This window comes from Neofelis nebulosa, chromosome 11, assembly GCF_028018385.1.
Source record: "Neofelis nebulosa isolate mNeoNeb1 chromosome 11, mNeoNeb1.pri, whole genome shotgun sequence".
In the NCBI taxonomy this organism is placed as follows: domain Eukaryota; kingdom Metazoa; phylum Chordata; class Mammalia; order Carnivora; family Felidae; genus Neofelis; species Neofelis nebulosa.
In genome coordinates this window covers 48,527,155-48,540,849 of record NC_080792.1, presented here as the reverse complement: position 1 = coordinate 48,540,849, position 13,695 = coordinate 48,527,155, and the positions used below count along the sequence as shown (strand labels likewise).

At 45.6% G+C, this 13,695-nt stretch overlaps 1 protein-coding gene across 2 annotated transcripts in view; it reads right to left on the bottom strand.

Moving 5' to 3' along the window:
* NPC1 (NPC intracellular cholesterol transporter 1) overlaps window positions 1–13,695 on the bottom strand; it is a 54,166-nt gene that overhangs the window by 897 nt on the left and 39,574 nt on the right. For both annotated transcript variants that reach the window (XM_058692511.1, XM_058692510.1), the window contains exons 12-24: window positions 11,625–11,814; window positions 11,011–11,193; window positions 10,185–10,299; window positions 8,343–8,470; window positions 8,109–8,249; window positions 6,859–6,948; window positions 6,235–6,422; window positions 5,792–5,907; window positions 5,046–5,175; window positions 3,516–3,716; window positions 2,317–2,548; window positions 1,464–1,577; window positions 573–735 (exon numbers count right to left, since the gene is read on the bottom strand). In XM_058692511.1, coding sequence (XP_058548494.1) covers window positions 573–735; window positions 1,464–1,577; window positions 2,317–2,548; window positions 3,516–3,716; window positions 5,046–5,175; window positions 5,792–5,907; window positions 6,235–6,422; window positions 6,859–6,948; window positions 8,109–8,249; window positions 8,343–8,470; window positions 10,185–10,299; window positions 11,011–11,193; window positions 11,625–11,814 — 1,991 coding nt within the window. The remainder of the gene's footprint in view (window positions 1–572; window positions 736–1,463; window positions 1,578–2,316; window positions 2,549–3,515; window positions 3,717–5,045; window positions 5,176–5,791; window positions 5,908–6,234; window positions 6,423–6,858; window positions 6,949–8,108; window positions 8,250–8,342; window positions 8,471–10,184; window positions 10,300–11,010; window positions 11,194–11,624; window positions 11,815–13,695) is intronic.

Sequence of the window (13,695 nt, the reverse complement as noted above, 5' to 3'; positions counted from 1 at the left end):
CTTTCTATCCCTCTGAGATTCAAAAACCCCAACTCCTCATGTTCCCTATCTCAATGCTTCAACTTCTTATAAAGCTCAAGTCAAGCAAATTAGTACTGTTGTCCTTTCAACCACAGGTCATTTACAGAAGCTGAGGTGGCCGCAGAAGTAAAGAGACCTTAAGGGTAGTCTCAAGACATGACCCGAGGAGCAGAGGGAGCACTTTGCTGGCACAGGGAGGAAGGGACCAGAAGGTGCTCTCAGCACTGCTGGGCTGTGGCCAGCGGCCCAGCCACTCCTCTCCATAGCAGGGAGGAACCCCCTGGACCGCCACCACTCAGGCTCCTTCACCGTCTGACTTCTGGGCCTTGTTCGGCAGACAAGGGGAACTTGTTAGGAAGGAAAAGTGTTAGTGGTTCACTAGTGAAGTTGTTTGGACAGCCATGAAGCCCCTTAGACAAGACTCTCATCTCAGAATTTTTTTTTACACTTAGTACCAATTAAATGACCATTAGTACAAAAGAATGCTTCTAGATCTTTCTTCTCCTTTAGTAGCATACTTCCCCTACCCATTTAAAAACAAGAACACTTACCTATGTAGCTGAGTAAGACCGGGAGGAAGATCAAGCCGTGGGTGGCTCCCAGTAAGACCATAGCCAAATACATCCTGAAGTAAAATATCTGGAAAATCTGAGATTTGGCAAAGGCCAATACCACAATCCCTCCAAATTTTGTTAGTGTGATTCCACTGAACACCTGAAAGAAGAGATGGGGTTTAGAAAGCACTTACCAACCTACTCTAATTCCACATTTCCTCACACACTGATTTCTGGATGGGCAAGGCCCAAAGCAATGGGGGTGGGGGTTGAACCCCAGTCTTCAGAGTTAATAAGCATTACATTATACCTGAAATTGATTTGCTGCTTATGGGCCTGGGGAAAAAAAAGGTGTAAGGGTAAATAAAATCTGTGTATGCTGCATAGACACTGGGTTCTGTCTTTAAACAGACTTCCTTGTATTTTTTTAGGTGAAAGCGATTGACTATCTAAAATTATTACAAAAGTGTTAGTTCTCTGTAACAGTATTTTCTAGGCCGGCAAGGTAACTGGCTGATAGGCTAAAGCAGGCTGTGGAGCTGACCTAAGAAGACTGGGCTTGAACTATAAATTGCACCGTGGGCTCTGAGTGTGACGGCTCCCTCGCTTGTCAACACATGGCTGGCCTGTGTCTTACTTGGAAAGGCCTTCCGGTCCTCAAATCAAACTTCTCGGTTCTTCTCCTGCCTGTCTACAAAGGATTTGCCAATGGAAACAGTTATAAAGAATTTCAGGATGTAGCTATTTCGTGAAATGCCCGGAAACTTACCCTTGGTTGTTCTTAAAGGATTCAAATTCTGTTCTCCCTACTGAATTTTACAGCTGCCGAGAAGCACTCAGTTGACGAGCTGGGCACTTTATGTGGAAATGTCTACCCCGGCTACTTACAGAACTGCCCATGTGAGCGAGCGCCTCTTCTGCCCGTTGTGCACGGCTGCCCTTCATGCTCACCGTGAATGCTCTCGTTATGTGGCTGCAGAACTCCACGGAAATGCCACAGCTCTGGAAAAAAGTGCTTCCGTTACATCCTTTTGTGGTTGAAAATCCTAAGAAAGCAGGCCCTCTTCTCCCACGATCTACGGTTCGCAGGGCATCCCAGGTAGCTCAGGAGCCTGAAGCATCCCCTTTAACTTTGTGTATACCAATCCCCTATCACACCAACTGAAGCTGTACCAGGCAACTCGTGAGACCCTCAAGGCCCAGCACCCAGAGCTCCAGTTTTCTATAGCGAATTTGCCTGTTTTAAGGGAACTTGCTGAACCCACGTTACCTCCACCCTCCGAGAGCCAGCACGCGATCACCAGATTTGCTTTAGTCAGGCCTCACTGCTGCTCCCCCCGCCCCAAACAGTTCATATTTTAAGTACAGACACACTTTGTTTTAATGCTTTCTCAAATGCTCACATCTTCAAGACGATTAAATAGCACCTGACAATTGCATGGGAAGCAAAAGGTACTGTTAAGAATTCCATCAGGAAGGAGTTTTTCTAAATAAAAAGTGAACATCTTGTCATCGGGCTATAAGCGTTTTTGCAAACGCTTCAGAGTAAGAAATTAAAGGCAAAATACCCTCGCAACACTACAAAGTCCCATTTTCAATGTCCTAAGCACCTCCCACATCCTCACTCCATCTAGCAGCCATCCTGTTTGTCCAAGAACAGGAGCTGGCCTTGGTCTTTTACCCCAAGAACTAGTTCATAGAAGGGACACAGGAGTTATGGACTGAGTGGACCAGGACTCACCATAACCAAGTTGACCAAGGAAACTGCATTCAGACTGATGCCCCACAGCCACATGACGCCAAACATGTTGACCAAGATCATAGCGATGGTGATACACATGATCACTGCAGACCACAGATCACAGCCCAGGAGAATCACGGTCACCAAGAAGATGGCTCCCAGGGACACGCCGAGGTTAAAGATCGTGTCATCAATAATGGTCAGGTACTGTTCGTAGAAGACATAGAACACACTGGAGAAGAGAGAAGCAGGTTCTGTCACAGCTCATTCTCGCTTCTGGAAGCTCTACCTTTCATGCTGCCACTACTGCAAAACTGAAACCACTCTGAGACACATCCCGTTCATAAACTGCCCCCGTCTGTGCGAGACTCCTCTACAGTAATTCTAGCGAACTTTTGATTGCCCACTGACACCCAAGAAGGGCCTAATAATGACCCAAAATGTGTACTGTATATGTCCATAAGCCCAACCTATTCTGCTTCGTAGGTATTTACAGAGTATTTCATGGTATTTTGAAAAACCAAGTCCTGATCTATCCTGAGAATTCCCTCAAGTCAAATAGGGTCTATGCAGGGCCTCAGCAGAAAATGCTTTTTGGGAAAAGTTAACCAGCTCTTCTCTGTAATTGGGACATCCAATTTGGGCACTTCCTCAATGGAAAAACAGGCTGTCCTGTCAGGAACAGGTCGGAACTCTTTAAGTGAGATCAGAGGCACGGGGAAAAATCACTTGTTTCTTCTACTTTTCCATATTTTCCAAATTCAGTATCTCCTAACATACTCTCTTAGTAAGGAAAACACCCAAACAAAAAAGAAAAGCCTCCATAAAGGCACCATCCCAGGTAATCAGCAGTCGGGGATACCCAGCGGTTGTGACCAGGAACGGCAGCTCAGCCCTCTCCGTGAAGTCTGGTCCCCAGGTACTGTGCCCTCCCGCTCGGGTGCCATCTTAGAGTATGTCTTTTTCAGAGTGTGAGCTCTAGCCCAGAGACAGAGCTTTGCACGTCCAGCACGCAGACCTCGGTGGGTGCTGTAGATCCTGGCCCTCTTCACCCAGATGCTACTTCCCTTGATGCACTGTGCTTGTGTTCATGATGGAGAAGGTGTCAGAATGAAAGCCAAGTATCAAAATCCCACCAAGGGAGCCCCCAGGGTGTGGGCTCTAACCTATGACACCCTCACTTAGAAAATTCACACTACCTGTATGGGAACACACGGTAATTACTTCCTTCAAGGCCCATGGTTTTGGTGATGTTACTGGCGATGAGGTTGGCTTTTCTCATGGCGTCAGTAAAGTCAGCAGACGTCTGAAGCACGGTGTGGTAGGTCATGAAGTAAGTGGCTCCGACACCCGTGTCATTGCCGAGGATGTTAACTGCCGAACTGTAAGCAGCATGTCCCCTAAGAGAAGACTCAGTGGCGTCAGAACAGCCACACCTTGTACGGGATCTGCAGATCCTGAGCACTCAAGGCTAAGTGAAATCATCTGACCCTGGGCTCAAAGGTCAGGCCAAATGTCAAGTTCAGGGACGGGAAGGCCCCTTGAAAGGGAATGAGGAAGGTTTTAGCTTGTTCTCTTGCACACTGGCTTTTCTTTACTGCTCTTGGTTGTTCTGGTGCACAGGTGCTATTATTTCTCTATCTGGTTTGCTCACAACCAAATGTGCTTTCATATGGTGTTTGCGCAGCAGCGTTGTGTTAACAGGAGGCGGGAAATGAAGGGCCCCGGAGTTGGTGGCCAGAAGACTGGTTTCAGCCGTGCCATGTGTTGGCCACAGAACCCTGGGCAAAGTTACTGAATCTGGGCTGTGGTGTCCTCTGTGAACAGGTGTACTGCCACCTACTCCCAGGGCTGTGAGATGAGCCACTGAAATAAGTGAGGAGCCTGGCACGCTACTGGCACACAGGAGGCTCCCTTAAGTGGTGGCTGCTGCCCTCCTAAAAGCTGAATGTACTTGGATTTGTTTTATGTAGGCCAAGGCCTTCAGTCTGCGAGCAGACCAAGCTGCAAGACTCATTCTTATTTTTAGACACAGTACCGACTATAGGTATCAAAGCAGACATGACACACATGACCAACTGACGGGATTCTGGTCAATTACACATTCTTAGGAAAAACAGGGTTTACCTAACATACCTGTGGACACTCATCTTCCTCCTACAAAAGGTTCTGAATCACCCCACCCCAGACTTCCAGCCATCTTCCCTCTTTCTGGGCCCAGACAAGCTGCTTCCATGGGTCACTGGCCGCATGGCAAGACAGGGGAGTGAGACACCCCATAACATCATGTCCAGACAGGCTGGTGAGAAGAATGGTGGGGCTACAAGAACCTAAACCTTAACCCAGGGTGGCATGCCAAGCAGAGATGCTGTCCCCAACACCCACAGACACAACTAAACACACTCTGAGATGCCACGTGCTCCTGCTCCCCTTCTGCCCTGCTGGACACCTGCACAGGGTTCTGCACCCATCCGTGCAGCCAGGGGGGCCAGGACACAGGAGAGGAAGGAACAAACACTCGAGCCAGGGTAAACTAGTTGAAAATGAGGAGGAGTTTTCTTTAAATGTGTTTTAGGTTTCTCTGCTTTCACAGAAGGATCGGGACAGGGCAGGGAGGGGGAGAGAAGAGACCTTTCCCACGTGACTGCTTCGACGCCAGCCCTCCGCCAGCTGTCCAGTGCACAGCAACGGGAGGCAGGCACGTCTCTGAGTGGCTCAGTGGCACTTACCCTTTGCCGCACTTGGGGTTCGGGTTATCAGAAAGGAACATGGGCAGGAATCTCATGAAGTCTCCACCTTGAGGCCTCTGTTTGCCCTCCTGGGTGAGGGGCCTGCAGCGGATGCAGGCAGGGTCAACCACTAGCATAAGCACAGAGGAGGGGCCGAGGTCAGAAGATTAGTCTCCAGATTTTGAAATGTTTAAAGACACCGATAAAGAAATGAGGGGGAATTCTTCTCCTGAATCTTTTTCCAGATCCAAAAGCTTCCAGCACAGATGATTTTCATAGTCTAATAAATCTGAGATCCCATCTTCACCTGAGGCAGCCTGTACACACTTTCTTCCCCGAAGCAGGTTTCCCGCTTCGAGGATAACCTCAGCTGGTGTTCTCAGAGTCCAAAGCTTCCATGTTTTTATCAAGAAAATTCTAGGACAACTTCAACACTCCTAACAAAACTGTAGGGCAACAGTGGTAACGAAGGGGAGCACATCTGTGAGACACTATGGCCAGACACCTATCATAAGATGCCCCTGCCCGGGCCCTGCTTAGCCCGCAGCCCCGTGGTGGGAGGTGGGAGAGAAAGAACACAACCCCCTTCAGAGACCATGGCTGAGGGAAGGGATGGTGACGAAAGCTATGAGACCCGGCACTGGCAGATACGTAAGTATAACCCGAGGTGAAGTACAAATTCGCTTCAAATTACGTCAAAAGTCTTCAGAGAAAAGGGAAAGATTTGGAAAAGGAGATGAAAGTACCTGAAGCATTGCAGAACCGATCGGTGCTGTTGTAGACTCTACAGCAAGAAGACTGAGGCTTGACCCAATCAAAGTAATCGTCGATCCAGGAAGAGGGAGCAAAGCCTATTCGGGTACTAACGAAAAGGAGGGGAGATGTTACTGACTTGCTCCACAGGCAGGAAGTCTTTAGATTCAGTCCTTTTTCTGAAACCTAACTTCTTTTTCTAGATTTTACACTGCTGCCCAGTCAAAAGACACGTTTCATTACCATTTAATGGAAAATACTGCGGAATATGAATTGGTAAATTAGTCCTTTAAAAGCTTTTGCTCAGGTAAAGCTAGAGTTAGCAGGATTTGGAACAATGAATTTTCTAAGCAAATCCATTTGCAGTGAGAAATTTCAGGCCCGCGCGGACTCTGGCCGCTTCTACTACAGTACGAGACGACCGGGTGGTACTGACTAGCTGTCTAGCTGCGCCGCGTTGAATATCTGCTGCACCAGGGAGTCGTTATTGCAGCCCATGCCTCCGCACACCATGTTCTGCCCTTTCAGAGAGGTGTAGTCATGCCCTTCCTCCAGGACAAAGTACACAGGTGGACCTGCATGCAGGTATTTGAGGGACTTGAAATAATCCATCACGTAGGAGTCCTGAAAAAAGGATCAAAGAACAGGACAGAGGATGAATGCTCTGATGATGCTGTAGTGAGGTGATGATCGCTAAGGATCAGGAGAGCACCGGATGCTGCTGGTCGACAGGCCCCCAGCTCAGATTCGGGGTTTCCTACCCAGCCAGCTCCCTTTTGCTCACCCTCCCTGCACCCCAGGAGCTCCCGTGGCTGGCCCGCCCTCAGGAGGGCACCTTACAAGGTAAAAGACTTGCTGCTCGCCTTCTCTGGCTCGCCAGTGGGCTGCCTGAGAGTTCAAACGCTAAGACAACTCCCACGGGCACAGCTTTCTCCTAACATGGGAGAGCCTGTCCGCACTTGCATTTCGAAGCAGGCATTAGCTTGAAATAACTGCAGGCAAGTTCTGAAAAATTTGTTCACACCACTGGCATAACAAGATAAAAGAGAAAGCATCTTACATCTGGCATTGAAAGAGACTGATCCAATCCGATTTCCACTTTGTTCAGGACTGCAACACTGAATGACAGGACACCCACAAATACCGCTATCTGAAATGAAAAGTGAGTTATAAGACAGTGATTGCTTAGTGTATTAGAACGTAAGAACACAAAATCTTAAAACACATAAAAAACAGGACTTTCCTCAACTGAAAAGTTTAAACGACATGGTAAGTAAGTAGAGAGAAGGGGTAGTGGCTGAGATCATACTCTCTAGAGTCAAACTACCTGGGTTCAAATCCCGGCTCCATCACTTATGAGCTGAGTGACCCTGGGGAAGTCACTTAACCTCTCTTTTAGCTTCTATTTCCTCATCAGTAAAATAGGAAAAATAAAAGATGTATAACATAAGATAGTTTTGTGGATTAAATGAGAAAATCTGGGGTAATCCAGATTTTAGCATAATGCCCAATATGAAGTGTTCGATAAATGTTAAGTGTTACTTTACCATTACTGGAGACTAATTTATGTGCTTTTAGTAGAGAAGTGATAGATTATCACTGTTGGCTACATCCAGTACATAAACTACAAAAAGCTCTTGCATGGTTGCTGGGGACTAGGGATAGTGGGTGTGGGGAGGGCTGTGTGTGACTCTATACAGAGGCAGCCTGAGGGAGAGTGTTGTGGCAGAGCAGTTCTGTATATCGATTGCAGTGGTGGTTACGTGAATCTGCACGTGTGATAAAATGACTTAGAACTCGACACACACTGTGCCAATGTCAAATTCCTGGTTTTGACATTGAACTACAACTATGTAAGACCACAGGAAGAAACTGGGCCCTCTCTGTACTATCTTTGCAACTTTCTATGAATGTATAATTATATCAAAATAAAAACTTGCTTATGTTGACTGCTAAAAGCTAGCTAGAAAAATATTTTATATGTTTGTACACATTTGCTTTTGGATATATACTTAGCAGCTGTCAGAGTCCCCTTCCCAAGCAGATTTTTTTTTTTAAGTTTATTTATTTATTTTGAGAGAGAGAGTGAACAGAGGGAGGGGCAGAGAGAGCAGGAGAGAATCCCAAGCAGGCTCCACACTGTCCGCGCAGAACCTGACTCGAGGCTCGATCTCACAAACTGTGAGATCACGACCTAAACAGAAATCAAGGGTCAGACGCTTAATCAAGTGAGCCCAAGGGCCCTGCGAGCCGATTTCTTAGAATGCATGTGACAGATCTATTTTGGGAAGGAAAACCACGAACTCCTACCACAATTGGTCTCATCCAGTCCTTAAGCAGAAGTGGAGAATAGGAGTGCTTGAAGAGCCGAAACAAGCAGCTCTCTGAAGCCTGGACACTGGTTCCATCTTCAGACCCTCTGACACAGCAAAGAACATCCAGACGGTTTTTCTGAGACGACGAAGAGGAACAAAGGTCACACTCTCCGGCTGCTTCAGTCAGATTCTAGACTCTAATTAGGAGACCGTGATCCTGTTAACTTACCTCTTGACGCTTAATGTCTAACCCCAAGAGACTCACGAAACAGGTAATCTGAAGAAGGAAGTCGATGAGGACTGCCATCCCGGCAAACAGAGAGAAGGTGTGAACAGCCGGCATCTTTGACAGCGCTCCTGCAGGGGTGAGAAGCTGCCACGTCACGGCCCCTGCAGCACAGGACTCTGTGCAAGTCTTACACTGCTGTAGGCTGGGCTGTGTCAGGAGCCAGAACAGGCTGCAGCCATGAGAAAGCCCTTGCCCCCCAACACCGCCACAGAGGAACGCCGCTGAAGTCTGTGGTTGTCACACCACAACTGGAAACAGACCACAAGTCCAATGTTTTTGCAAAATGGTGTCAGCATCAGAACCACTTAGCGAGTTAAAAATGTGGGTTCCTATGTTCTAACCCTATCTTACTTAATCGGGACAGTGGGAATTCATACCCAATTCAGTTGTATTTAAGAGGCTCTCCAGGCAAAGCTATGCACATTAAACTTTTGGAACCGCCAACATGGGTCATTTCTTACAGTACCTTCTATGCTTCACTCTATAGAGAGGCAGTATTTCTATTCTGCTATTACATCAACAATGTTAGTCTCCCACTTCTGTCACAATCAGCTGAGGGCACTCCAAGTCAGAGGTACTAGGTTAATACCCAGGAACTGCAAACTGCAGCCCAGAGGCCAGATGTATCCTGTGTGGCCCACACTAGATCAATCCATCTTAGGATAAAAAGCTGTTTCTTAAAATAAGTAGCCAGTATTTAACAAAATACTTTTGGTCTTACACAAAAATCTAGATTCACAGCTTTGCTTTAAAAAAAAAAAAAGAAGAAAAGAAAAGAAAAGAAAAGAAAAACAAAAACAAAATTAGATTCAGCGCCACTGGGCCAGCAACATGTAGACCTGTGCACTCTGTGTGCCACAACCTCTACTGCTCTTACTGTCCCCACAAAGTCACTCCAGCCTTGAGGCACAGTGTCTATTACCATCACACTTGTGCTGGTTTTCTGCTAAAAAAGGTAAAAAGAGAAAATAACTTGTTGCACCTATATCCATCAAGAGGAAGCATAAGGGCCACGGGCGTCAAAGCGCGTTGCTTTGTGGAAATGACGAACAGCATATGAGCGCGTCTGATTTGAAAGATGGCTACCTTCGGTGACCCTACAACAAACAGCCCCGTGTAAGGTGACTGAGTAGCCAAAGGAAGCATTTCCATTTCTGACCCGCAAATTGTGTCTCTCTCTGGACTTGTGGGGCAATTCTAATCCAGCCTCCTCCTCAGAAGATGCACTCAGTTTTCTCGTTCTACTGTTACTGCACACCAGACACGGGGGCAGGCCGCCCTGCCAGTGAGGCTGGCTGGTGATTTCTCCATATGAAAGAAACATGGGAGCGCTGGTTTTTGCTGCAGCTGATTCTCCCTGCATGAGGCGCGGCCCATACAGCGCTCCCCCAGTGCTCTGTAGGCACAGAGGCAGAAGGCTGTCTGGTAGAACATGGGCAAACTCCCTGCAGGCCAACACCTGTGGACTCTGCATGGAATGCTACGCGGCTCTGTGAGAATGCCCTTTTCAAAGATCAACACTGGCCATGGGAGACAAAAAGAGGAGCAACAGAGGAGTTCCAGGTATCTGTCATCCCAGACCCCAACATCGACACTGCCCTGAAACAACAGGAGGAAGAGGACGCTTCCAAAATGATACCCCAGATACTGCCAGCAAATTTTCCTGTGGTCTGCTCTGTGCTTTCCAGTCATGGAATAAAGCTCAAACAAGGAAGCAGCCCAGATCCTTCTATTCCCAGGCTCAGAAAACTGTAGGATTGGTAGAATTCAAAGAGTGATTACCTAAGAAAAATGCTACAGCCTCTGAAAAGGATGACAGGAACATACTAGGAGCCACTTCTCCTAGGACCCTGCCCAGCTGCTGATCCAGAGTTTCTCCGTGAAGACGTTCATCTCGCTTAAAAAAACAAAACGCAAAACAAGGGACGTTAAAATTTCTAAATAACGATGCCACCTCTTTGCTTCTTTGTTGCTTTGTGTTAACTCATTGGTAAATAAGAATGATTAGCAGCTTCTATTTATTGTACATAAATTTTTATGGGAGACCCACACTTGTCATGATAATTCATCCAGGTATTACTAAACCCCTTTGCTAGGTAACAGGGGAGAAGCTCAAGGCAAGACTGGATCATCTTATCAGGAAAATACATGGAATGCAGGCTGCAGGTGGCTGGACCATTTAAAGACACTCTTACATGCCAATGAGTCTCCAAGTAAGGGGACCGGGACAGAATAAATTGACCAAGACCATTTTCTCCATCAGCGGCATCTCTGGCAAATCTTTGATTCTTCTACACTTATTGGAGAACCATTTTAATAACAGGCATGTCCAAAATACTTTCCACAAGTGCAAGAGCCCTTTTTACATACATATTTAAAACATGAATTTTCACTTTATATATCTAAATCACCAACCAAAGAGAAGGGTGAACTTCTTGGTCTCGAAATGTCCCAAACGAGCCATGAACACCAATCGGCAACACAGAGAAAAGGAACCAAAGCCTCCTCATTGTCCACCCTCACAAATACTCTGCATGGAACTGCAGAGCCATTAATGGAGCCCAGTTTTTGGTCAGATGCCCAGCTCTGTGAGACAATGAAAATATACCTGGTAGGTCTGGACCAGAATGAAGATGTTGTCCACCCCAACAGCCAGCACCAGGAATGGGATGACTTCGATCACAATGAGGGTGAGGGGGATCCCAATGTAGCTAAAGATGCCCAACGAGCACGCCACTGAGCTCAACACAATGAGGATCCCCGCGATGCCGAGGGAGATTTTAGAGTCCACCTGGGACATGCGACAAAGACACAAACTGTCAGCGTATCATTTGTCCTATGACTTTTAAAAGGTCCTCGTGTTTTACCTCTTTTTGGGTATAGCTGATTTGGAGTTAAAAGTCCTGAGTTTGAGAGAAGAAATGAAAAATATTCTAGGTCTTCCCTAGCAATGTTTTATAAGCAACCATTCTTAGCTGATGGTGTGGACAAATTAGAAAAAAATGGATTATGGGAAATAAATTGTAAGTTTAAAATAAACCAAAGGCTTGGACCTGGAGAAAATAGCCGCAGGAAACAGAAATGTTACATACGATTAAAACACAGGGGAATGTACACTAGTTTTGAACAAAATGAGTTACGATTAAGTAGAGGCAAAAAATGACATCATGCGATGCATCACCATTTCTCTCCAGCACAGACACACACACAAACACCACTTACTAGAAGCCTGCTACAGCTTTTGATGTGCCCCAAGGCTATGGAAATGTACAGAAACATGATGGCATAGCTGATTATAACAGTGAAAATATCACCGTTACTTTCACGATTTAGTTCATCTTCAATACTTCGCTCAGTAGTGAAAGAAATGGTCAGATTTGGATTCTTGTAGTTTTTCACAAAATTAATAAACCTAAAGAGTGAGCAAATTTTATATTTTTAGTTAAAGCTTAGTGACAGCTAAGTGAGACACTTCTTCCCAACTTCTATGACACAAAAATCATGTCTACTTAACCTATGCCCACATTAGGATTTTCTACACCCTGGAGACTAGAAGGTGAGACACCCCCAGAGTACAAATTTCCAGACACGCTGAAGTTTCTACCACTTGAATCAAGTTTAGAACAAGTTTATTTTATTTATTTTTTTTTATATTTAATCATTTTTTGAGAGAAAGAGCATGAGTGGGGGAGGGACAGAGAGAGAGGGAGACACAGACTCTGAAGCAGGCTTCAGGCTCTGAGCTGTCAGCACAGAGCCTGACACGGGGCTTGAACTCATGAACCATGAGATCATGACCTGGCCAAAGTCAGACGCTTAACCAACTGAGCCACCCAGGCACCCCTAGAACAAGTTCAAAAGTTGGTCCGCGGGTTTGGCTTTGGTAGCACATATACTAAAACTGGAATGAACAAGAAAAGATCAGCATGGCCCTTGAGCAAAGCTGACAAATTCGTGAAGTGTTTGTTTAAAAAAAAAAAAAAAAGTTCGTTCATGGTCTCCTTTCTTTTTCACTAAAAAAGATTCCTAACCAAAGCATATTATAATAAAGACATACGCTCATGGAACAAACTTTTAAAAGTTGATTTACAGATTCAATGCCATCCCTGAGCCCCAGCTGACTTCTTCATAGAAAGATAAGCTGATTCTACTATTCGCATGGAACTGCAAGGTGCCCAGAAGAGCCAAACCCTTCTTTTTCAAAGAAGGACAAAGGAGGAGGATACACACTTGTTGATTTCACACTTTCTACAAAACAACAGTAGTCACGAGAGTGTGGTATCAGCACAAAGACAGACATAAAAATCAAAGATCAGAGGAATACAACTAAGAGTCTAGAAATAAACCAGGTATCCATGGTCACCTAATTTTTGACAAGATGGCAAGACTACCCAATGAGAGAAAGCATAATCTTTTCAACAAATGGTCTGGGACAACTGGATAGCAACATGCAAAAAAGAATGAAATTAGATTCTTCCTCATGTTAACATGAAAAAATTAACTCAAATGGATCAAAGACCTAAAGGTGAGAACTAAATATATAAAACTCTGGGGGCACCTGGGCTCAGGCTGTTAAGTGTCCGACTTTAGCTTAGGTCATGATCTCACGGTCTGTGAGTTCGAGCCCCACACGTTGGGCTCTGTGCTGACAGCTCAGAGCCTGGAGCCTGCTTCGGATTCTTGGTCTCCCTCTCTCTTTGCCCCTCCCCCGCTTGTGCTATCTCTCTCTCAAAAGTAAACATAAATAAACATAATAAATAAAGTATAAAAGTCTCCAAATAACACACAGGCATAAATCTCCATGTCCTTGGATTGGGCAATGGTTCCTCAGATATGACACTGAGAGTATGAGCAACAAAAAACTAGAAAAACTAGACTTCAAAACTAAAAACTTGTGCTTCAACAGACACCACCAAGAAAGCAAAACAAGCCAAAGAATGGGAGTAAATACCCGGAAATCATGTAGCTGATGGCGGCCTTGTAGAATATGTAAGAATTCTTACAATTTAATAATAAAAATACAAATAATCCAGCTAAAGACAGGCAAAGGATAGGAATAGACATTTCTCGAAGGAAGTTATACAAATGGCCAATAAGCACCAAAACGGATGCTTTAAATCATTAGCCTTCAGGGAAATGCAAATCAAAACTGCAATGAAATACCAATTCACACCCACTACAACAGCTAGAATCAAAAGGTCAGCTAACAAATGTTGGGGAGGACGTGGGGAAATTAGAACCCTCATACACTGCTGGTGGAATGTAAAATGGTGCAGCCACCATGGAAAGCACT